The 25,447-nt window shown below is 38.3% G+C and overlaps 1 protein-coding gene across 1 annotated transcript in view; it reads left to right on the forward strand.

Moving 5' to 3' along the window:
• The first annotated feature begins 2,070 nt into the window (after positions 1 to 2,070).
• LOC128545816 (fibrillin-2-like) overlaps positions 2,071 to 25,447 on the forward strand; it is a 75,861-nt gene continuing 52,484 nt past the window's right edge. Inside the window, exons 1-8 of the mRNA XM_053516486.1 lie at positions 2,071 to 2,246; positions 4,411 to 4,493; positions 5,752 to 5,850; positions 6,144 to 6,239; positions 8,087 to 8,182; positions 13,592 to 13,789; positions 17,967 to 18,092; positions 25,168 to 25,293. Of these exons, the coding sequence (XP_053372461.1) occupies positions 2,071 to 2,246; positions 4,411 to 4,493; positions 5,752 to 5,850; positions 6,144 to 6,239; positions 8,087 to 8,182; positions 13,592 to 13,789; positions 17,967 to 18,092; positions 25,168 to 25,293 (1,000 nt within the window). The remainder of the gene's footprint in view (positions 2,247 to 4,410; positions 4,494 to 5,751; positions 5,851 to 6,143; positions 6,240 to 8,086; positions 8,183 to 13,591; positions 13,790 to 17,966; positions 18,093 to 25,167; positions 25,294 to 25,447) is intronic.

Raw genomic sequence — 25,447 nt, forward strand, 5'->3', positions numbered from 1 at the left:
TGCACAACATTTATTTCTGTCCATTAATTATATTAATTTCTTTGCAAAAGCTTGTATTGATAGTGGGAGAGTCGGACTACTGCGTAAAAGTCTTTTGCAGCACATCCCAACGATTTTCAATGGGTTAAGGTCTGGATTGGTGGCCAATTCATATGTGAAAATGTCTCATTCTCCCATAACCACTCTTTCACAATTTTAAGCCCAGTGAATCCTGGCATTGTCATGCCATAAGTGGAGAAAAAAAAAACATTGATGCAAAAACCATGGTTATTTAGCATATGCACATCATGAGCTAACTTCATTTTGGGGCACACAACGTTGCTGAACCTAGAACTAATCCAACAGAAGCAATTGCAGATAATAGCACTGCCCTCCACAGGCTTGTACAGTAGGCACCTTGTAATGGGTGCATGGCTTCATCCTCCTCCCTTTTTACCCTGATGCACCTATCGCTTTGGGCACAGGTAAATCTGGAGTCATCAGACCACATGCTCCACTGTCCATTCTTTATGCTCAATCTATACAGCTGATTATTACAATGCCCTTACTATTACTAATAAACATAGCTGCGAGTTATACTGTTATTTTTTATGATTTAATTTTACCAAAGGATTAAGTGATCTCTGATCACTGAATTCTTTTTCAGATACAGTAACATTTCTATCTCATTTGTCATTTCATTTGGGAGACGCTCTTATCCAGAGCGACTTACATTTTTTTTTATCTCATTACACATCTGAACCGTACCGTAGTCCGAACCATAGTCCAATGCCTTAACCACTGGGCTACCCCTGGCCCCTAGCTTTGATTTCTCAAAGGTGATGGTTGACCATTTTTCTTCCAGGTTTTAATAAAGTATTGGACAGTTTTAAAACCAATTTTCAACGAGTTTAAGCATCTCCTCAGTTGTTTTCTTTGCTTGGTGCAGGCCATAAATTTGACCCATCTGAACCAGAGGATATGTCTTCTGAAATGGTTGTTTAAGAAAACATAGCATCTGTTGGGATTAAATAACTTGCTTCCAGCTGAAATATACAGTATAGTATTATGTCATATCTGCATCAATTGTCCAATGGAAGGATCTCACCTCTTTGCTTTAGTTACTTCTTTTTGGCCAGGTAGTATATACTCTTCTTATACCTATGTAGATATACTGTATATAATATCTCATACTTCCAGAACCACTCTTTCACATTTTAAACCCAATAAAACCTGGCATCATCATCATTTTGGAATATATGCCATGTTTTCAAGTAGCAAAGCTGGTGCTATGCTGAAAATGGTTGACCACAATGCTAAAGTGAGGGACAAGTTGTCCTAAACTGTCTCTTTGCTTGTCACTGGAGTGTGACCCTGATACTGTACAGTAGGTGCGTGCCTTTAATTTGAGTTCATAGAAACATGTACTGTATGTGGTCTACTTTTAAACCTAGAATGAAAATGAAATTACAGTTTCCTGTTTCATTCTGATTGTTTTAATGATTAAATGCTAAATAAAAATCAAAGCTGTCGAAAGGTGCAATTCACCACAGTCTTTTTTTGGGGGGAGTATCATTGTGTGTTTTCACTGCTGGGTGGGATGATGAGCAGATTATTTGAGGGTTTGAGTTCACAAAGTAAAACATATTATCCAGTGATTCATTAGATATGAGACAAATTCTTTCTCTCTCTCTCTCTCTCTCTCACACACACACTTTTTGCTCGCGCCGACCTGTGGTGCGTGCTGCACGCGGACACCACACGCGCGCCAGAATCCTAAGAGGAGAGCGTGAGACAGCTGCGGCGCGCTCACAAGCTCAACGCTAACGGCTGAAACGAACGCACTGGCTGTCTTCAAACTTTCTCCATCATTTACAAAATATTTCTGGGGTGTGTGGATAGTTTCTTACTTCGAAGGAGTTACTGAAAAGGGGGGTAAACTTTTTTTTTTTTTTTTTAGCTGCCATGACTAAAGCCTAGCTGCTGTCTTTTTTTTTTTTTTTTAAAGACGCGGATTATTTATTGTGTCTCACTGAAAGTGCGCAGAAGGGCTCTATTTCTCTCCGTATACAGTATATATAAAGGATTTTTATGATGTGGTCTAAGAGGAATTGGAGATGTTTGTCTTGGTGTCTGGCTCTGCTGGGTGCACTGGTGGGGAATTTAGCCGGAGAGATGCCCGGGAGAAGCCAGTTTCAGGTGGAGCGCAGCGCACAAGCCGCCGAGAGCCGAGTGCGGAGACGCGGCAAGCAGGAGTCCCTGACCGGGTGAGTGGCTTCAGAACGACAAGCCTCCTGAATCACTGTTACTATAGCAACGCCAGGTGTTTTTATAATTAAAGTGCGTCCTCCAAAAAAAAAAAAAAAAAAAATTAATATTTACCTTCAGGTAAATTACTAAATGTAGCCGATATATATAAGGTATTCTTTATCATTGTGCATATGGACAGAAAATTTAAAACGTCTTGAGGACTCAAGGAACTGTAGTATTGTACTCATTTTTTTTTTTACAGACAGTGTTCTCAGGCAGGTGGCAAGGTGGCATAATGGTTGGCACTATGTGGCGTAATGGTTCGCACCTTCAGGGTCGAGGGTTCAATTTCTGCCTCAGATTTGTGTTTATGGAGTTTGCATGTGCTTGATCGTTCCTCTGGGTACCCTGGTTTCCTCCAGCAGTCCAAAGATATGCAGATTCTTAATTGGCATTCCCATATTGCTCAGAGTGTGTGTGGATGTGAAAGTGTGTTCATCTGTGGCCTGCAATAGATTGACACTTTGTCCAGGGTGTTCAGCACCTCGTGCTCTAGTGTCTCCTGCGACCTTGTACACAGCATAAGCGGTATACAATATAAATAAATGAAATCCAGTGTAGTATGATATCTTTTTTTTGTAATAGTTTTAAGTAAATATTAGTTTGATTATATACACACTTTGAACCTTTTCTTAATAAGATTTATGTACAGATGGACTCCTTCAAGTTTACAAATACAATTTTTTAAATAATGACATAAAATATATTAAAACATAAAATAATATTTCCTTATAGTAAAATAAAATAAATTTTTTTGGTAGAACATCACATCCTGTATTGTTTTACTATAGTAGCTCGATTTTAACACTTTGAATTATGTATTATTAAATGTTATCATTCATTTGAACTATTGACTGTATATAAAGGGAGTTCAAGCCATACTGGGATTTTTGATTGGTCAGAATAACACAATTACGAGAGTAAACTACCTTTATTAGTTGTCTATATAATCCATTGCACTTAATGCACTTATCATAGTTTTTCGCTAGTGCTTGGACATCATCAAAGTAGAAAGTTTTTCAGTATGCCAGAGCCTGCTTTACATCTGAAACACTGGCCTGCTAGGAACTCCTTTAATGGCCCAAACACGTGAAAATATACAGGCTGTATGGGGAATATGGCAAAAACTTCCAGCCGCGTTCTTGTAATGTGCAAGTGGTGTTTGTAAATGATTTCCTGTACAGGTTGGTGACAAGTTGGTGACAAGTTATCTGTCTATTTTCAAGGATCAGGCTTTCCACTTGCTAAATGTTAATGGGAATGACTGCAATGTGCTCCGAGCCACCTGACCAGAATTGTCATTTAGGGACATACAGCCTTCTTTAAGTGAGGTATTACTAGGTTATTAGTTTATAATTAAAAAACTATGAAGCCATAAGCCAACACAGGTAACGCATTGGACCAGAAGTTGCTTAAAAGCTGCCAAAGGTCCAATTTAACTAAGAAGGTAAATAGCTAAAAGTGTTTTGTCGTACTGTCTACACTGATATGGAGTGACATAATTACTGCTTCTTCATCTCCTGGAAATGGAGTGGTAGTGAAGAGAAGGAATCTGACTTGAATTTGAGAGCAGTCACGCTATTACCATGATTAGTACTCTAACACATTTGGATTCACTTTGGCTTATTTACTGCAGCAGCTGTGTATACATGGAAATAAACACTCGTCCTTATCGAGGCATTTTTCTTATTTCATCTTCATGTTATTACTTTTGCATGGTAAGTGACTCAATAAATGGCTTTCATCCAGAGATAATGAGAAGTTGCAGAACTAATTCTTGCAGTCTGGCCATTTGACTTCTCGATATTTAGCAATTTGATGTTGACGTGCCTTACTCAGTTATTTTCACTGTTTGTACTACTAAAGAGAATTGTTTTTTACTGGTTTGTTCATGGTTATCATTGGTTCGTGTTTTTCTCTCCCCCTCTTTATATAGACTATGTTTAAAATAGATTTAAATGTTATATATAGATTGTGGCAGTTAAACTCAGACAAGACGTAGAAATACGAAAAAATGTTGTCCGAGCGTTTACAAATGTAAGCGAAACACACTTTTCTAAGTGGACTAACACTTGACTACTAACCGTTATATTGAGGGAAGGTCTTAACATTTTTCTGCAGGCCAAATGTGTGTGGATCTCGTTTGCACTCCTATTGCTGTCCAGGCTGGAAGACTTTGCCCGGGGGCAACCAGTGTATAGTGCGTAAGTAATGCACCAGATGTTACACACAATAAACTGTCTCTCAGTTGGTCAGTAGGATAGAAGCACAGATTTCTACTTGATTAGCTCTGGAGTAAAAGAGTAGCAAAGCACAGTTTCTAATAATAATTCTAAATAATTCTAAATTCTAAATAAATTCTAAATCTAAAAAAAAAAGGGAAATAGGAAGAGGCTTAATAACAAAATAGAAATGTTTTAGACATAAACTAATAACTGGTTTCTACATTGGTTAGCAATCTATATACAGTATACTTCTATATAAGCACATTTTTTATGATTGTCTAAATGATGGAAATAATAATTTGGGGTCATTGGCATGGCTATATTCTACATTCACTACAAACTAATAGTCAAAGAACAGTCAATAATGAATTCATTAGTAATAATTAATCATAACCAATTTCCCTTCAGTTTATCTTTTATTTAAATAGTTCTAGCGGCACAATCCAGTGTTTCCCCTACCATTCGTGGTGACCTGCCACACAAACATCAACTCCCAATATGATTTTTTTTATTATTAAAATTGGTAAAATCTTAACTAATTCCATGCAGAACATTGATTCACTCAGCTCCTCTCTTACACACAAAAAACACACAAACAGTGGTCAGTTTTGAGACAGAGCCCTCTCCATAAAAAAATTAAGATTGCAAAAGTTGAAGTAAATTGTAAACATTTCGAGTCAGTCAATTAAGTTATTAGCAATCATGTAAGCAGCCTGGCTATTAAGTAAAGCTAAGCTGATGTTAAAATAGAGCTAGGTTGTTGAGGATATTACTACATGCAAAATAAATCCATTAAAAGTTATCGGTTAAAAGTTTTCAATTTGACAAATTCTTAATAGCAATTAATTAATAAAAAATTTATCATTAACATCTCTAATTTACTTTAGGCATTTTACTGTACATATGGAGTCCTAAAATAACTAAAAACAGCAGCAAAAAATAGTGTTAATTATTCTAACCTGTTAATGTTTCATAAAACAAGATTCAGTGAATTGTATAAGAAAACTGTATATCTTATATATATATAAGTTAAGTAAATGATCACTGATCACAACAATCATCTTTACTCTGTATATTCACAGTTTAATATTTCGTATGGAAAATGCGTCCTTAAACTTGAATGCCACATTTGAAGTGCTGTGGTTTATTTACCTGTTTATTTCAGTATTGGTTTTTCCTGTTTCAGTTTGTCATTAGCTTATGTACTAACATTTACCCTTTCCTATTTCCGCTACAGCCATATGCCGTAACAACTGTGGTGAAGGCTACTGTTCGAGGCCCAACATGTGCACATGCCCCACTGGTCAAATTGCTACTTCTTGTGCTTCCAAATCACGTAAAGCTTCCTAAATCACTTCTTTATCCTGTGTAAACACATGAATTCAGCCCTCAGTCTGAGATGGAAAGTTGTACAATGTTTTTTTTTTTCTCAAACATTATAATCTTGGCAGCAAAAGCATTTGCTTAATGTAACCACGTCTCTTTGGGATCATAAACTGCCATGGCGTTTTAAGAGGGTGCCGACAGATTTGTATACAGCATCACCAGCATGGATTTTCCAGAGTTTACACAGCGTCTTTTTCTTTACACTGTTTACAGTTTACTGTATTTTTTCTTAATATACTGCAGCTCAGCAATGTAGCATCAGATGTATGAATGGAGGTGTGTGTGAAGAGGATCACTGCCAGTGTCAGAAGGGTTTTTCAGGAAACTACTGTGGGCAACGTGAGTACATTTAAGGAGTCATACAGTTCATATTGATGTTTTTCCCCCATCATACAGTAAATAGGCTAAGCTCTATATCTGAAGTATGGAATAAAGTTTGCGGACACTTGGGCCTCATACAGTACCTGACATGTTTTTAAATTGTTGACACGAAGTTTGAAGCAGACAATTCTATTGGATGTCTTTGTTTATTGTAGCATTAAAAATTTCTGTCACTAAACTAAGAGACCTAAATATGTTCCATGACAATGCCCCAATTCAAAAAGCAAGGTCTAAGTTTGGTTTGAGATTCCAAGGTACTTAACCTGACTGAACATCTTCGCAATGAGTCAGAACACCATCTGCCCCCCAGGTCTTTTCACCTGACATCAGGATCTGATCTCACTAATGCTCTTATGGCTAAATTCCAAAACCTAGTGCAAAGCCTTTCGAGAAATCTAGAAGTTTTAAACTTGTGGAATTTTATTGTCATTGACGGTTAAAATATTGTAGAAATAGTTAAAAGGTTAAGGCTAAAAATAAGCTGATCAGCTTTAATGTAATCAGTGATACTATTATTAATTCAGGTTGAAACAGGCTCAGTACGCTGTCAAAACCTGTGATAAAAAATCTGGCACATACCTGCTCATAACTTCGCTTCTACTAAACATTTTAATTTCATTTATGGCACAGGCTTAACTTCAGGCAAATACCTAAGAACTGGCAAAGATTCACTAAATTCTGTCCTGCCAGTTTTGCATGATGCTGTGACAAATATGGCGGGACAGACAGACATACATACTGACAGACAGAAAGTTTTCTGAGACTGGTTTTGGGTTCTCCAATGCATGAAATGTAAATATATAATTGAAAGAGTAAGGGCAGACAATACTTTTTTTTATTATTTATATAAATGTGGCTCCTTTAAATGATTTGACCTTAAATATATTTAAATAAAGTATTTAATGTGTAGGAGGACCAGCAAAACTGTAATTTGGTTAGAAAAAATTTAGCTGTTTGTGGCATTTGTTGTTTTACTTGTAATAAATTCCCTTTTAATTTAAGATAATGTTGTTTTCGAACATACAGTGATCACTGAATGGCTTAAACTCTTTAATAGCGTGTGAGATGTAAATGTGCTTAGTAGCACACATTCAGAGCATGCGTAGTGTTACTTGTATTTTTATAAAGGTAGAAAAATTTACAGAACTGGTGTAAATAAGCCTGAAAATCATTGGGTCAATTTTTATTGAAAAAAATCTTGATGTTAAGGGTTAGTGCTTCTAAATCTGTTAATGCTTAACAATTGGATCTTTGTTGACTTTTGCTTATGAAATGGCTTTGGGTTGATTTGGAAAGGTTAAACAATTTGACATGGCATGAAGTGAAATAATATACTTCAAGATGCATATAAAAACAAACCTGCCTTTTGTATTCAACACATGAGAAAGATGATGTGTTAAATACAACACAAATTCTCTTATTCTAATCAATAAATAAGGGTTCTTTTCAGTTATTGTGTTGAAATTTTTTCCCTGACATAAAATAAGCTGAAAAACACATTTCAGAAAAGTTTAATTATAGTGTATAAAATAGAAAATGTCACTATGTGAAGGGTTTCACCACACAAAGATAAACACACACATGCAAAACATTTTTAGCACATGCAGACAGACTTAATAATATCACTGCTTTTCCACTTTATAGACCTGTAAATGGTTTAAATAAACAGAATGTTGACTGCAGCTGTTTTAAACCTCACCCTGACCAGCTGCTAAACCATTCCTAGGTTAACCCGATAGAAAAAGTTATTTAAACGTGTATTATGTACAGTATGCATCATAATGCCCCTGTGGTTGTGTTTCCAGCGGTGTGTGAAAAGAAGTGCCAAAATGGAGGGCGCTGCATTGGGCCAAACCGCTGTGCATGTGTGTATGGATTCACAGGTCCACAGTGTGAAAGAGGTAAGACTGAAATTCATGTTTTGTTTTAATATGGTATTTAAAATTACTGGTTCTTTTTTCTGCTGGTCGTTATGTCAAAATATAGAATCCCAGTAGGAAGCTACAACTGGATGAGCGTTGTAATTCAATTCTAATGACGTTGCATTGATATCAGTTGTTGTCCATTAACACGTCAATTTTGACAGACACAAAGGCTTCCCACGTGCAGTATGTGTGGATTATGTTGTGCGTCTATTAAGTTCTGTACACACAAGAGCCAAATTTCCCTGGTGAATTATTTTTTGCACCTCAATTATATTTTTAGAACCAATAACTTAATAATAAAACACTTCACATCAACAACGGAAATTAACTGTGCAAAGGCACCATTTGTATTTTTTTGCTTGTGAGACTGTCACCAGCCTCTGACGAATAGCAATTCAGTTTGTTGGAACAAAAACCGAGACAAGTTTTTGCAACATTGCAGTTAATAGCCTGGTAGACTTGTGAGCTAGACTTCTTTTGTTCATTTATCAAAGTAGTGGGTGGATAACATTTTACTTCACAGATATTAACTGTTTATACAATCAGTCTAACAGGGCACAACTTGGCAGCAAGAAACACTTGATCACCTGAAAAATAAGTTTAAGAGAAATGTGCTATATATAAGTCGTTTAACAGATTTATATGTAAATATAACAAATGTAATGCCTGGTAGTGCAGGACTTTGAACTTGCAGCCTTCTGAATAAAGGGCCAAGAGTTTAAACTCCGGCACCATTAAGCTGCCACAGGTGAGCTTTTTAGCAAGACCCTTAACCTGCAACTGCTCAGTTGTATAAATAAAATAAATATAATTTGCTCTGGAAAAAAGTGTCTGTCTAATGCCATAAGTGTAAATGTCATGCTATTTACAGAAAAGAATACTATAGTTAAGTATATTAATTACAACACACTGTAGTAAACTGTATATTTACTATAATAATGATTACGTGCTGTAATAAACATTATTTCCTGTAGTATTTTTTCTTATACATAAAATTCTGATTGATTGTCTTTTATTAATTTTTATCTGAAATATAATTGTTTCTGTGCACAGCAAAAACTAAAGACTTTATCTGGTTGTTCCAGTATTTTTGGAGGAGACTGTGCCTCCTCTAGGGACACATGTTTAGATTACTAAATTATGTCTAGATTACTAGATTACTACCTACAGTATAAAAAAAACAGTGTAATTGATTTATGTAATTGTTTTTATTGACTTAGTTATATGTTGGATGCCTCACAGGTGTTGTCAAGCAATTTATCCAGGTCTATGTGTGAGAAAATATATTTATGTTTGTCAGTTCTCATGTGTAAGAATGTCTGGAAAAGAAATCAGAAGTGTGGGATGAGTGAGAGCAGATGTTGGTGAACTTAGCAGTGTTGAATTTTACAGTTCAGGGTGATGGTGGGAAAACCAGAATCCTGGTTCTTCTCAGAGCTCTTGCTCTCTCTGACAGGTAAAACATTGTAAAGCATCAAAACCACCAATGACCAGTATTAATAACTGAAAATGTCAGTTCTGTCCAGGCAAGTCTATTACCTATGTGTATGTGTAGAGGATGTCTGTTTTTGGAGCATAATGAGTGTCTTTGGCTGGCAGGTTTAGAGGAAGGGGAAAAGTTGCACAGGGCTTCTGACCACTTCTAAAGTCTGTCATCAAAGCCCCTATAATCAGAGATGCAGGAATGCTTTTCAAGTCACTCACTGATTTGAACACTTGGCTACAATCACTGGTGTTTTTTCCTCTTCACGACACTCAAACATTGTGAGTGTTACAAAGTTTGTGGGAGGGGAATAAAGGACAGCTGTCTGTGTGAGGTTGGAAAAATGTGAAACAGGAAAATCAAGCTTTAAACACTAGTTATATTTTTTCTATGGATTTTATTATGGTTCTATAGAAATTAATTTCTTGTACTTTTATGTACATACTTATATACATACTTGGATCTAAAAAAAAAAAAAAAAAAAAAAAATATATATATATATATATAATTAAAAAGTGTTTTTTGTTGTTGTAATTTTTTATTAAAAACTGAAAATCCCATAGATTCATTACATAAAGTGAAATATTTAAAGCCTTTTTCATTTTAAAATATATCATTTTAAAATATTTGAATATTTTATTCTGAGTTTTATGTATCTCTTGGAAAGAAAAAAGTGTGATAGGAAAAGGTGCACAAACAACAGAAATGACCGCAGCCTTAAGAAGCGTGTTACGCAAAGATGTTTGAAGAATTTGGGAAAGCTTGGCTAAGGAGAAAAAGAAATGGACTACTGGCATTTTGTTTGGAAATCAAGGTACCAGAGTCTGGAGGAAGAGAGGAGAGGAAAAGTCAGGCAGTGATGATTTGAGGTGGCATTTCATCTGCCAACACAGCCATATACCAGGAAATTTTATGGCAATTTATGTTTCTGTTTGCAGATAAGCTTTACAGAGATGTTAATTTCCTTTCCCAGCAGCACATGCCCACAGTGCCAAAACTACCACTATGGTAGTTAACTGGTTTGCTAACCATGATATTACTGTGCTTGATTGGCCAGCCAACTCACCTGACCTTAACAGCATGGATAATCTATTGGGTATTGTCAAGAGATGAGAAAACCCTGACCCACCCATACAGCCAAGCTGAAGACTGCTATTAAAGCAACCTGGTCTTCATTAATGCCTCAGTAGTGTCACATCGCCTCCATGCCATACCGCGTTGTTGCAGTAATTTGTGCTAGGAACCCGAACCAAGTATGAGTGCATATTTGAATGTGTTTTTCAGAAGTTCTGTATTGTGAATAATTTTTTGATTGATCATAGGAAATGTTCAAATATTTTGAGATTCTGTTTTTTTCATCATCTGTTTGTCATAATCATTGAACTTATAACAACACAAGCCTGCAAATATTTCACCTTACATATAAAACAGCATCCAAAAAATAACAAAGAAAATTTTTTTTTTAATAATATTTAATTTTATCTTTATTTTATTTTTTTAAATGTTTTTTTAGCACAGAACTTTGTTCCCTATTAACATTAGATCAATAAGTGGATTAAGGGTTATTAGATTTATATTTGGATACAGTTTTATGATGTCAAATAATGTGAAAGCCAAGATATTAGCCTTAGAAACAAATGCTATCACATGTCCTAAAAAAATAAATAAAAGCATACAATGCCCCAAGAAAAGGAAAGACATGAGCTTGTGGTAAAACTACAAAAGAGTGCACCAAAAGGTGTAGACTTGCTTTCAGGTGCATGAAATTGACAAAGAGGTCAAAACTCTTCTCTAATGTAGATCATATATCTCTTGGTTTCACAGAAGAGAATAAACTCAGCATCTTGTACAAAAATTGACTTTGGGTTTTGTATGTATAAGGGTACAGCCATGCTTTCTTGCTTTTTCACAACGTCTGGTCAAGTTAAGGGTACACTTAAATAACTACAGTGGAACCTTGGATTACGAGCATAATTCATTCTGGAAGCGAGCCTGTATTCCAAAACACTCGTAAACCAAATTTTTTTAAGAAACTTAAATTATTTGTTCCACAGCCCCAAAAAATAAATACATAATAATAATTAAAACAAAATATAAAGTAAAAATAAAATAAATTAACCCCCACTCTACCTTTTAAAAATAAATCCCTGGGAGGGTGTCAAATTGACGTACATAATGACAGGCTGATACAGAGAGGGAGAAAATGGATCTTTAACCTCTCTAATGAGACTTTCTTTTGCTTTACACGCGCGCACACACGTGTGTTATAAGAAACAGTACATGCGTACATTTTACAAACACAAAATAAAATGTTTTACGCACACACATATGGACACAGTGTTATAGTAAACACTACACGGGTGCACGGATGTTGATTATACCATTAAGAGACGCGCACTAAGACCCAGCAGGGGAGACAATTATCCCCAATTCTACAGCGCAAGAGAGAGAAAAATCGTTGGCTCGGTTGTGATCACGTGACTTTTGGCTTCAAAACAAAAAGCGCATGCGTGATACATGATACTTGGTACTCGTAAACCAAGACTTTCTTGTTTTTCAAGTAAAAATTTATTAAAAATCTTTGCTCGTCTTGTGGAACAATCGCAAACTGCGTTACTCACAATCCGAGGTTTCACTGTAATTTAAAAAGAAATAAGTGGACCCTCTTTGAGAAAAAAAAAAAAAACGGTTGCAAAATGAGCAGAAAAATTGAACCAATCAAAACTAGATTATTCTGATATGAACACTAAGCTTGAAACATTTAATCCAGTCATTCATTATCTATCACAGTTATCCTGTGTAGGGGAGGTTGAAGCCTATCCCAGGGAACTTGGGGCACAAGTGAGGGTACCCCGTGGATAATGGTGTGCCAACTCATCGCAGGGCACAAGCACACCCACACTCCCATACCCAATTATACTCTATGACCAATTTGAAAGACTGCCTTGGAGTTAACTTGAAAATGCCAGTGACATATCTGCACATGTCTTTGGACTATTGGAGGAAACTGGAGTATGTGAAGGAAATTTATCAAGCACGTGCAGAACATGAAACTCCCAAACCTGTAGTTTATTTCCATTCTTTAATAGTGAATCTAATGCACATACTGCATAGCTACTGAGTCCTATTAAGCATTAAAAAAGTCTTTCTGGCAGCTGTGACTCTTTCTGAGTGACCTTCTGTTTTGGTGTCCAAGCTTTTCTGTAAATGTTTATAAGACAGTTTAAAAGTGGTCTCATAGTGGCAGTGCCTAGACTGTTGAATTATCCCAGAGCAGCTGTATGTCCCCTTACATGTCATCTGTAAATGTGAATACAAGCAGATGAGAAAGAGCTTAGAGATACTGTATGTTGTTTACACCGACCCTTGGAGCTGAAACCCAGAGAGTAACAGTAATGGATGTTAAGAACACTGCATCCAACACACTTTGGTCACATTTTCTTACTGTTAGACTTGACATTGTGCCAGGGGAAAACCTTTCAAATACAGGTTTTAAAAAGTTTAAACTATGTTATATTTAAATTATACAAAAGTGGTACTGTTTTGGAATAATACTGTACAGTAGATGTTAACACTGGACACAGTCTACAGTCTGCAAATTATGTACTGGTAAAGCTATTGGATACAACAAGCGTTAATCAAATCAATTTATCTAACAGTTTAAATTGTGTTACTGATAGAGCAATGGAAACTCTAGACATTTTCTCAACAACGGTGAATAAGTTTTACCCAGCAGACTTTCCTAAAACCTTTTAAGTAAGTTCAGCAGGCTCATATGATCTGAATGTTTGTTACTTGGGGAAACAATTTGGTTTCAAACATTTCATTGTTTTGTTTTTTTATTTGATCTTCAGATTATCTTAATAATTCTAAAAAAAAACCCAACCGACTCTTTTCTACAGATTACCGGACAGGTCCATGCTTCTCCCAGGTTGTCAACAAGATGTGTCAGAGCCAGGTGAGTGGCATTGTGTGCACCAAGACACTATGCTGTGCCACCGTTGGCCGAGCCTGGGGTCACCCTTGTGAGGAGTGCCCTGCTCAACCACAGCCCTGCCGCAGAGGTTTCATCCCCAATATACGAACTGGAGCATGCCAAGGTCAGCACTTATCTCACAGCTATCATTTTTTATTCAAATGTTATACCGCACCTCATTTTCCATTTACAGTATAGAGTTTGTGGCCTCAGTTTGCAGATTTTTTCTTAGAACCTAACTTATAATTGTTTTTATTTTGCATGAACCTGTCATTATTTGCTGATTTTTGGATTTGCATTATTTTTTTTAACTTATATGGAAATCTTGCCCCATAATTTAAACAAGTTAATCCAGGAATTAATTAAGTCCTTCCTTTTTTCAGTGCGAGCTTGGAACCAAATGACATATTTCCTAAGGATGTGTAAATTTAGTACACATTTAATCAATAACGACTAAGAATAGTAATGCTCATCATTTCAATAAAAAAAATATATTAAACCTAATTAAAAACATGCTCCCTGGATATGTGTTGTTCACAGAATAAAAAGTTATACAAGATCTGCCTTTAAAAGTTACTTTTGCCTGAATAGTGCCTTGATGGCAGTGACACTGGAGCTTTTTAAGCAATGAATGTTATAATTAGTGTGCTCTGTACAAGTCCCATTTTTCAGTGACAATGTCAAGTGCTTTTTTTTTTTTAATGAAAAAGCAAATGAAGACCTAAATAATTATTCTTTTGGCAGTAATATCTGAGCACATTGCAGTGATTCCTTAAAATAAGCTGCCTTATTATTAGGAGCTTTTATACTAGAACAGACAATAGCTCTCTTTTTATTAATCATCTCACTCTAATATGTTACTATTCCTTTATTGATATCTTAGATTTAAAGATGTGACCCATCACATCAAATTAGGTATGAAGTCATATTTTGGATGATATGATTTTTTCGCATATTTTCAGATTCCTTGTCCAATAATCTTAATTTGGATACCAAGTTAGAAAAACAAGTCAGAAATCCTTATTTTATATAATTTTGTATTTTGACACTCCTTATTAGTTATAACTGTCATTGCTTTAGCCGTAAGTTTACATTTTCAAACATCTTCAGGTCGAAGGGCTCAAAATCAGTGCATCTTGATTCAGAAAAGAATGGTTTTTATAATTGCATGTCACCTACTTATGACTATTGCACCTATTTATGACTATTTCTGTTTTTTTTAATAGTGCAGAGCAGCATGTCATTTGATGCCACTGTAAATGGACAGCTGGGTTTTCTGCCAATAGTTGCATTGTAATTGCTTCGATTTAATTTGTGAGAGATTCATATTCATATATTTTGGGCAACCCATTAAGTAATTAAAAAAAATAGGATATTTTGCTTTGTATGTGGTAGAATAAATGTATAAAAAATAAAAAAAATGGATATACTTTAGTAAAATAAATAATGTTAAAAATAAATAAAGGAAACAAATGACACACACTTCATTACTGCTTACCTGAGGCAATGACTGTTTATAGCTGCAATAGCAAAAGTGAAAACAGGAACTAACTTTCATCAAAGTTCTGTACCATTAAATATAACTATATACAGCCTTAAATTAACACTGATTATCATTTATATACCAGTAAACTGGTGACAAGATAATGTGGAGAGCAAAAGCAAAACTTGTCTAGTCTGATCTTACAGAAAAGCCAATGCAGGTAAATTCTGGCCACAATAGAAAGGAACGAGAACATCCAGTGTACTTGCGTGAATTACGGTACATATAGACGTAACGTCAGTATTTTACATTTTAAATCTTATATTAATCTAAGTTTAAAATGAAATTAAAGGGCTTGGGGAGCTAATTTGGGAGCATATTTAGTGTTTAAACAATAAAAAAATAGGCATTTATAGGCTTTTTTTGACCACATGCAAAAGTTTTTCTCAATTCGTGGGTGCTCAAGGAACGTACCTATAGGAACGAAACTGTATCCTACTGTACTGTAATTTTTATTCTGATCTCATGGTTATAGACTGTTAAAAAAATCAATCGTAGCAATAAAAAGATACTTTCATTCAGTTTTTCAGTCATTCATTCACTCATCTTTAGCAGCTGCTTTATCTTGGCCAAGGTCGATTCTATCTTGGTGCATCTCATTCTATTTTAAAGCATTCTGTCCACACACACACACACACACACACACACACGCACACACACACACACACACTCAGATTTTTGCACATTAATGTATACTTAGATGAATTTGCAAGCTACGTATTTTTTTGAGATTATCAAAGAAGGTCTACATCAACATGTGGGGTCATGTGTAAATAAATACAGACAGGAAAAAGATCACATACAGGAGCTATGAATCAACACAATTCACCTGTGAGACACCATTCTACTAACACAGAGAGGTTAGATAACAAAAGGCTAAATGCAGTTAGGTTAGACAAAACAGTTAGCGTGTACATTTTATATGGATGCAGTGAGAACATCTTTAATATGAATTGTATGGACAACTCTCTATGCAAGCTGATGGAAACAGTGTGTTAGAGTGAATTTTTATGATATATACTGTATAATGTACATGGACTCTAAATATTACTGATCAACCCTAAATCTTTGAGAGGTGGAATTCCTGTGTGGCAGCCTGCACCCGAAGCAGAAGCACAGGCCAGGCTTTGTGACTCTCATGTGATTGTGCACAACTGGGGAGGCAGCATGTTGAAGCAAGGTTTATGTTTCTGTCTGATCTTTTGTCATGCCAGAATGAAGAGGCAGTATTCACAGCAGTCCCCCCACACACAGCACCTGATACAGAACAATTGCTCGGTTTGTCTAATATCTGCCTTCAGAGCGTCAGAGTGCCTTTGTACAGGGACCAGAAGAAAACAAACTTTTAGACATTGTCAGTTTTGCATCTGTGTTTGTCATGCTTCTATTGACTGCCTCCAAAGAAAAGCCTGGAACTTTGATACCCCCCATATACATCTTGGCCTGGGTTTCAAAGTGGATGCTCTGCATACTGTAACAATTTAGCGTATGCTCTACTGCATCCACTAAGATGCTTTTTTCCTTTGCCAAGTCTCAACACCAGCACTGGCACCACAGGCCCATCTGGAATAACTTTGCATGACCTACATCACATTCAACATGGTTAAAAGCAGGCTACTAACAGCAAAGGCGTTTCAGGCACATTATACCGTATCTGTTTATACTAAGTGAATTTAGCGTTCCTACAGTATCAGCTTAAATTCTCTACTGAATCCTCTAAAAGCACATGGACGAAGTCTCCAAAGTGAATCTGATTTGTGATGTTCATCATTGCAGCTGAAAAAAAATGTCTTAAGTAATGATCTTTAGACCTGCTACATCATGCCTCTCTGGTTATTTTGCTCCAAAAACTGAATTGAACTTCAAGGCAGCATGTCTGGGCAGCACATTTCTGTACACTGTACCTCTCAATGAAGTTAAGGAGCCAGACTATACAAAGCAAATTTTGAAATGCTAAATTTTTAACAGACTATTTTAGTCATCCTTCCTGTGATTTTCCAGTGACTTCATGTCTCTCCAGTTTCTGGTGATTGGAGTTTTTTTTTTTTTTTTTTACCTGGAAATAGGACTCAGTGTCTACATTTGTTTGCAGACAGATTAAAATTAATCTACTCCTTGACATCCTCATCAGCTGCTATGCAGCTGGAAGTTACTCTGCAGTCTGTCTCCAAACATTCCTGTACAATGAACTCTTATTTAAAGGGTGTAGGCTATAGCAGGAAAATGGTGGGACATGAATGGTGCTACTGTTTCATACAACACTGTCCCTTGACAGCTTGTATTGTCACTGGTTTCCACTGAAAATTTTAGTTTCTAACCATTAACGAAAAACTGGACTGACCTCAGGTGATTATATGCATCAAGCTACAAAAAAATAACAGTTAACATCAACAGAAACATCAATATAAATCACAGTGAGTTTGAAGATTCGCTATCTGTCTGCATCTATCTGTCTGTACATCTGTCCATCCCTCTATTTATCCATCTGTCAGTCCACTCTGTCGTTCCGGGTATTGTATTTCTTGGACGAGACATGTCCTGGGCTTTTCCTCCCAGGCTGCTAACAATATAAAATACATTGATCAGCTAATTAACTTCAGTACTGAATTTTACAAAATATCTTATTTTACCACAACTATTTCACTTTTATTTAATTTCCACTAATTCATACAAGTTTGCAATTATCGCATGTTTTTAACATTGAACTCATGGCGCAGTCGCTTTACAGTACATTGTTCGACAATATTTCTTTCTACAGATGTTGATGAATGCCAGGCTTTGCCAGGTTCGTGCCAAGGAGGAAGCTGCATTAACACAGTAGGCTCCTATGAATGCAAGTGTCCTGCTGGTCATCGTCTAAATGACAACACAAATAAGTGTGAGGGTAAGCAAGTATGAGTCCTTATGAGTTATTTTTAGCAATCTGCCAATCTGCAAATCAATTCCTGTTATCCTGCATCACTGAACTTTTAAAGTTTCTTTCTATTGTCATCTTAGGAAGTATACTGTATATATATAGATCTCACAGAGTATAGAAATAAAGTTTAATTGAATTGAAATTTTATTTTATTGAATTTAAGCGATATAATCGTGTCTGTAGAAGAACAGTCTTATGGACAGAAACAGGCAATGTTTCTATTAAAACAAACTAACATTATTCCTAAATATAATTATATAATTCCAGTTATTATATGTTTATTATTTTTCTAAGAAATTGCCAACATGAGTACTAACAGTACATTTACTGTTTAATGTAATGCTTTGCAATGGACCATAACTCACAAGTTGTTTAATTAACAAATACAGTGGGGCAAAAAAGTTTAGTCAGCCACCAATTGTGCAATTTCTCCCACTTAAAAAGATGAGAGAGGCCTGTAATTTTTATCATAGGTATACCTCAACTATGAGAGACAAAATAAAAAAAATCCAGAAAATCACATTGTAGGATTTTTAAAGAATGTATTTGCAAATTATAGTGAAAAAAATAACTATTTAGTAGCCTACAAACAAGCAAGATTTCTGGCTCTCACAGACCTGTTACGTCTTCTTTAAGGACCTTCTCTGTCCTCCACTCGTTACCTGTATTAATGGCATCATTTACATTTAGGCAATTGGCAGACGCTCTTATCCAGAGCGACTTACATTTTTATTTCCTTATACATCTGAGCAGTTGAGGGTTAAAGGCCTTGCTCAAGGGCCCAACAGGGGCAACTTGGTGGCTGGGGGGTTTGAACCTGGAATCTTCCGAACCGTAGTCCAATGCCTTAACCACCGAGCTACCCCTGGCGTCAGTTATCAGTATAAAAGATACCTGTCCACAACCTCAAACAGTCACTCTCCACCACAAAAACAGAACAACAGAAACAAAACTGTAGATCTGCACCAGGTTGAGAAGACATGAATCTGCAATAGGCAAGCAGCTTGGTGTGAAGAAACTGTGGGAGCAATTATTAGAAAATGGAAAACATACAAGACCACTGATAATCTCTCTAGATCTGAGGCTCCATGCAAGATCTCACCCCGTGGGGTCAAAAAGATCACAAGAACTGTAGGCAAAAATTCCAGAACCACACGGGGGGACCTAGTGAATGACCTGCAGAGAGCTGGGACCAAAGTAACAAAGGCTAACATAAGTAACACACTGCACCGCCAGGGACTCAAATCCTGCAGTGCCAGACGTGTCCCCCTGCTTAAGCCAGTACATGGCCAGGCCCATCTGAAGTTTGCTAACGAGCATTTGGATGATCCAGAAGAAGATTGGGAGAATGTAATATGGTCAGATGAAACCAAAATAGGACTTTGTGTTTGGAAGAGAAAGAATGCTGAGTTGCATCCAAAGAACACCATACCTACTGTGAAGCATGGGCATGGAAACATCATGCTTTGGGGCTGTTTTTCTGCAAATGGACCAGGACAACTGGTTCATGTAAAGGAATGAATGAATGCGGCCACGTATCGTGAGATTTTGAGTAAAAACGTCTCGGGTTACTTTGCTGTAACCCTGTTCCCTAAAAAAGGCGGGAACGAGATGCTGCGTAAAAACGCTATGGGAAACATCTTGTCATGTTGCCGGTTGTGAAGCATGTGTGTATCAAACACGCCAAATTTTGGGCTTTTATAACCTCGGTGGGTGATGTCATCTGATAAGACGCACCTGCAGGTTATAGATAGGAGTGAACCAGAAACATCCCTTAGATTGATTTGCCCGAACGGACGTCCGGTCACGTAGGCAGTGCGGCATTGGGACGCAGCATCTCGTTCACGCCTTTTCAGGGAACAGGGTTACAGCAAAGTAACCCGAGATGTTCCCTTTCAAAGGCTACACTCGATGCTGCATTAAAACGCTATAGAAACGAGAGTGCCAACGCCGCTGCACTGCAAGTGTCTGGACTCCAAGGTTGTGTAGCGTGTTCGCACAAGGCCGAGAAGGTCTCAGAACTATGTCTGGGTAGCTGACTCGAGGACCCGTGAGCCCGGAGTAGCATTCCGGGCTCACATTTATAGTCTGAACATCCAGACTATAAATGTAACAAATGTGTGCGGAGGGGACAACCCTCCATGTCACACACCTGCTGCAGGGGAATACCTCTTGCTAGTGCAATAGATGAGTCGATCCCCCTGGTTGAATGAGCCCTGATTCCTAGAGGCGAAGTGAGCCCACGCGCCTCATAGGAGAGGGCAATAGCCCAGTGTAGTGGGGGCCGCCCCCCGGTTGCGGCTCCAGACCATGTAAAAGCTGCTCTGACTTACGCCACTAGCTGATGCGGTGGATGGAAATCTGAAGAGCACGTACTGGACACAGTAAGTGAAGTCTCTTCTGCTCTGAAGCTGTAAAGGCGGAGGACAGAAGGCTTTAAAAACAATAGGGTGCATGTTGGGAATGGAACGTTCGGAAGATAGTTAGTGAGGATGCAAAATGGCCCTGACTAGCCCAGGGGCAAAGTCTAGGCAGGATGGGGAGACTAACAGATCTCCGATCCTCTTAGAGAGGTAACGCCATTTAGAAAAACCATCCTGAGGGTCAGAAACCTGAGGCGATGACTCTAGTGGCTCAACAAGGGGGCACAAGCCCGAGGACAAATTTTCCTGCAGAAACTTCAGCACTGAAACAATACGGCAGTGGACTGGGTCTACCTGCTTTGTCATGCACCAACTTTCAAATACATTCCATTTGAGGGCATAAGCTCTTCTTGGGGAGGCAGCCCTAGCACTTAGAATAGTCTTAATTACGCTGGCTGGAAGACCAGCTTGACTTAGTTGGTCCTGTTCAGGGACCGCCAAGGCGTCCAGATGCAGGGGCCGGAAGTCAGAGAGTAGTAAAGAGGACATTTGCTTATCTTGCGAGGCAAAGAGGTCCACCTCCGCTACATGAAATTTTCCCAGAATGTAAATCGCCCTGAGGGACAGGAACCTGGTGCGCTAGCTATTTAGCGGCGCGAGTACTGTCCGCCCTGGTGATTAATATATAAGACTGCCATAGTGTTGTCCACCCGCACTAGGACATGGTAGTCTCAACTGCTGGAGGAAGTGCTTTAGGGCCAGAAATAGATGTGCCGCGCAAGAAGATGGCCTCTCCAGCTTCCTTGGGCTGGACGGTCATCTAAGACCGCACCCCAGCCCATGAGGAAAGCGTCTGTGGTTAGCATCTGCGACGACAAGACGAACTTAGAGTGGGACCCAGAGTCAGAAACCGAGGTCTGAACCACATAGGAAGGGTACAAAGCACCTAGCGCATAGCCCTTATTGGGGATTGGCCCTAGAGTGAAATCCCCTGGTTCTTAGCCACAACTGAAATGCTCTCATGTGCAGAAGGCCCAAAGGTGTCACCGTGGATACAGCTGCCATGAGAGCTAAGATCTCTGAAAGTGATGGTCACTTTCTGTTCTAGCTTGATTTCCTTGAGGGTTTTAAGAATGGATTCGACCAGAGCGGGAGACAGCTGTGCCCGCTTACGCTCAAATTTCATGTGACACCCAAATATGTTGTACTCAAAACAGAAAAGAGCATTCTTTCATGGCGTTGGATCTCAATCCTAAAAAACAAAGATTAGCTAGGACGACATGCTGATGTCGGAGCACTAGCTACTGAGACTGGGCCAGCCAGTCATGTAATTCAAATACGGATGCTCTGGAGTCGTAAGAGCCAGAACTACATCCATGTATTTTGTGTATGTGCGGGTGAGAGAGCTAGACCAAATGGAAGGACCTGATACTGGTAGGCTTCGCCCCCGAAAGCGAACCTCAGGAACCTCCTGTGTTATGGCATTATTTCTATTGATTTATTTTTAGATAGCGGTAAAGCCCGCAAAATCTAAAAAATTGGACGCAGCCCCCCGTTCCTCTTGAGCAACTTCTGTCAGCAGATGCGCACTTTCCGGTTTCATGGAAGTGGAGACCACGCCACTGGGTGATGTGAGAACTGAATCCTGTAGTTTTTCTCTACAGTGCTTAGAACCCAAGAAGATATACTTGGCAGTAGCTTCCACGCTGCCAGTTTCTCAGAAAGGGGCAAAGTCTCGGCGGCTTGGTTAAACGGGGGGGGGATGTTAGATGTTCGGCATCCTGAAACATGGCAGGAAAAAAACGAAAAACAAAAATTTTTTTGGAGACTGGTGTTGCCCGAAACACCAGTGGTGACGGAGCAAGAACACCAACCTCCTGGGGGTGCCAGGAAGAAACACTTCATTCTTTGAAAGGAATTCTGCGTGCCTCTCCCCATTGGGGGGCCACCCCCCACGGTCCTGGGCAAAGGAACCTCAGGGCTTCTTTGTGAAGAAGACAGTATGCCAGTCTGACCTCTTTTGAGGCAAATTGCGTGACGCACCCCAATCTTACGAGGGGGTGCCCGGCTCAAAAACACTCTCCTTGTGTGTTTCACGCCTCGCAACAGTCAGACCCGGATGGCCGACAGTCCCGACTCTTGAGTACGGCGGGGAAGGAATTTCCCGAAGGCTTGTTATATAACTTCGCCTCATGAACCTAGTGGCGACCGAGTTAACGACATCGCCAAGTAGGCCGGGAGGCGAGATGGGGCATCAAGAAGGAATACACGATCCTTCTCCTTGATGCCCCTGAGATTCAACCTCAAGTGCCTTTCCGCGGAAACCATAGCAGCCATAAAACGGCCGATAGCATGAGTCGTCTGCTTTGTTGCACAAAGAGACAGGTCTGTGGCCCGGCGTAAGTCCAATACGCCCTACCTTGAAGAGCCCCGGCAGTACTCAAGTCTCTCAGCAGTCTGACCTGCTGCCTGAAAAGCTTTTCCCTCCAAGGAAGATAAAAAGTCTACACAGCTTGAAAGGAAGTAATAGCTTTTCAGGAAGGATGATGTCCCAGGAGAGAGATAGCCTGGAAGCGTCTCTTCTATCTGGTTGTCATCATATAACCCCGCGCTTCCACCTCAACTATATTTAAATAAATAAATAAGTTGATGGCAGGAAAACACGGGATGAATACAGCTTACTCCATGAAAGGGTTAACTCATATGGAGATTGCTAAGAAAAGGGGAGAAAGCGTCGTTGAGGCTTCGCCCCCCGGCCACGCGACAGAACCTGCTGTCTATGTTTTTATTTTATTATTATTTTTTTTTTAAATATTTTTTTAAGTGCTTAAAGGCTATTACCATCTCCGCGGAAGCAAGAGAGGATGTTTATCCTTGCCCATTCACAAGAAGCGCCAGGGCGCGCTTGAGAGCGGACAGAGGAATTTCCCGATCCGATAAGAACGCGAAAGAAAGGAGTTTTTAAATCTGTCTCTCACTGCTCTGCCGGATGCACGAGTTTAAGCCCCAGGAATGCGCGGTGGCTCGAAGCTTCTCAAGGAATGCAAGGCGCGCGCGTAGCACTTAATCGAAGCAGTAAAGTGTAGAGATCGCCCTCCGATATGGATTATACACACGGAGGGACATCTCGTTAAAACTCTGCCATTATCGGTGAGTTTAAACACTTATTTTGCTGGTTAGACACAGACACGCTCACAACTAGGTGAAGACAAGAATCTGAGGAATGTTTCCGGTTCATTTCTATTTATAAGCTACAGGTGCGTCTTATCAGATGACGTCACCCACCGAGGTTATAAAAGCCAAAGATTTGGCGTGTTTGATACACACATGCCTCACAACCGGCAACATGACAAGATGTTTCCCATAGCGTTTTCACGCAGCATCGAGTGGAGGATTTTTTTTTTCATATTTTGTCTCTCATAGTTGAGGTATACCTATAATGAGAATTACAGGCCTCTCTCGTCGTTTTAAGTGGGATAACTTGCACAATTGGTGGCTGACTAAATACTTTTTTGCCCCACTGTACATGTTTTAGGTTTATTCAGAATGTTATATTTTTATCTGAGTAAGATACAATTTATAAAATAAGTAAAAGTGAAATCAAAAAGATTTGCTGCTGAAATCTTTTTTTTTTTTTTTTTTTAGCATTTTCCTTAAATGAAAGCAATGATATGTCTTTTTGAATAATTAAGTGATCATTAGACAGTATCATATTCCTTCCTGGCACTGTGAACTATTCTGTTCATAATTTGATCACTTCAGCTGAATGTGGGTTTCACCACAAGTAGCTTGAGTGAAATGAGGTTTGGATTGTTTCAAATTCATTAGCAAAAAGAAAATTTCTTCAAAGTTGTGGTGGCTTAACACACTTATAATACCCACAACACTTCTGGCAATTCAAAATTTCAAATGGACCGTACAGACTGTTTTAGCTCATTGTGGTTAGACACGTTACTTTCTGGGAAGTGTTCATGTTTTGGGAAATGCTGCATGTGAGTGCTGCTTGGTTATAGTTTACACAGCTAACATTTCAGTGCTGAGACCACAGTTCAAATGACCGGGGTAAATGTGGAGATTCACTTCACTCCACTGTGAGTCTGTTATCTCTGCCAAGTCCAACACTCTCCCAAATTCCCCCAACAACAACAGGTTTATTTTACCATCAAAATACATCTTTGTGCTGTTTTATCTAACCTAAACATGCTCATCTATCGCATACAAACAGACAGCAATGAAAGTGATGAGTCAAGCCTTGTAAATGTTTACTCTTGGAGCTGAAAAAAGTGTTCACTTGATAACAATTGCTAGCTCCCCCAGCCACCAGACATAAAGAGACAGCAATATAATGTTAAATTTGTTAATGTTTGTAATGTAAATGTTGGTTTTCATAAATGTTGGTTTTCATAAATGTTGGTTTTTAACAAATTATTTAACCAGCTGTTATTATTGCTGTTTTTCTTTTACTTTGGTAGGCCACACTGTGCACTTGGTAATCTATTATTTATATATGATATACCAAGAAATATACTATATAATATGTTTTATTATTTTATATTTTCTAATTTGTATTAATGTCAGAATTTAATAATAATATACATATTCTGAATACCAAATTCATCAAGAATTGTACAGCCTTTATAACAGGAATTCAGAAATCTCTCCTCGTCGATTCTTCCCAGATGTGGACGAATGCTCCACCATTCCACATGTGTGTGAAGGAGGACAGTGCACCAACTCAGTCGGCAGTTTTTCCTGTGTGTGTCCATCTGGATATGTGCTGTCCGCTGACAAGACTCACTGCATTGGTGAGTGTGGACGACTGGTGGACGTTTGCTATGATTAAAGCCTGTCCACTACCCTAACCCTCTCTGATCATATAGCCCCATCCCCTGTAAATTTAAAAAGTACAGTGGAATCTTGGATTACGAGCATAATTCGTTCTGGAAGCAGGCTTGTTTT

Source organism: Clarias gariepinus, chromosome 17 (genome assembly GCF_024256425.1).
Source record: "Clarias gariepinus isolate MV-2021 ecotype Netherlands chromosome 17, CGAR_prim_01v2, whole genome shotgun sequence".
NCBI lineage: Eukaryota > Metazoa > Chordata > Actinopteri > Siluriformes > Clariidae > Clarias > Clarias gariepinus.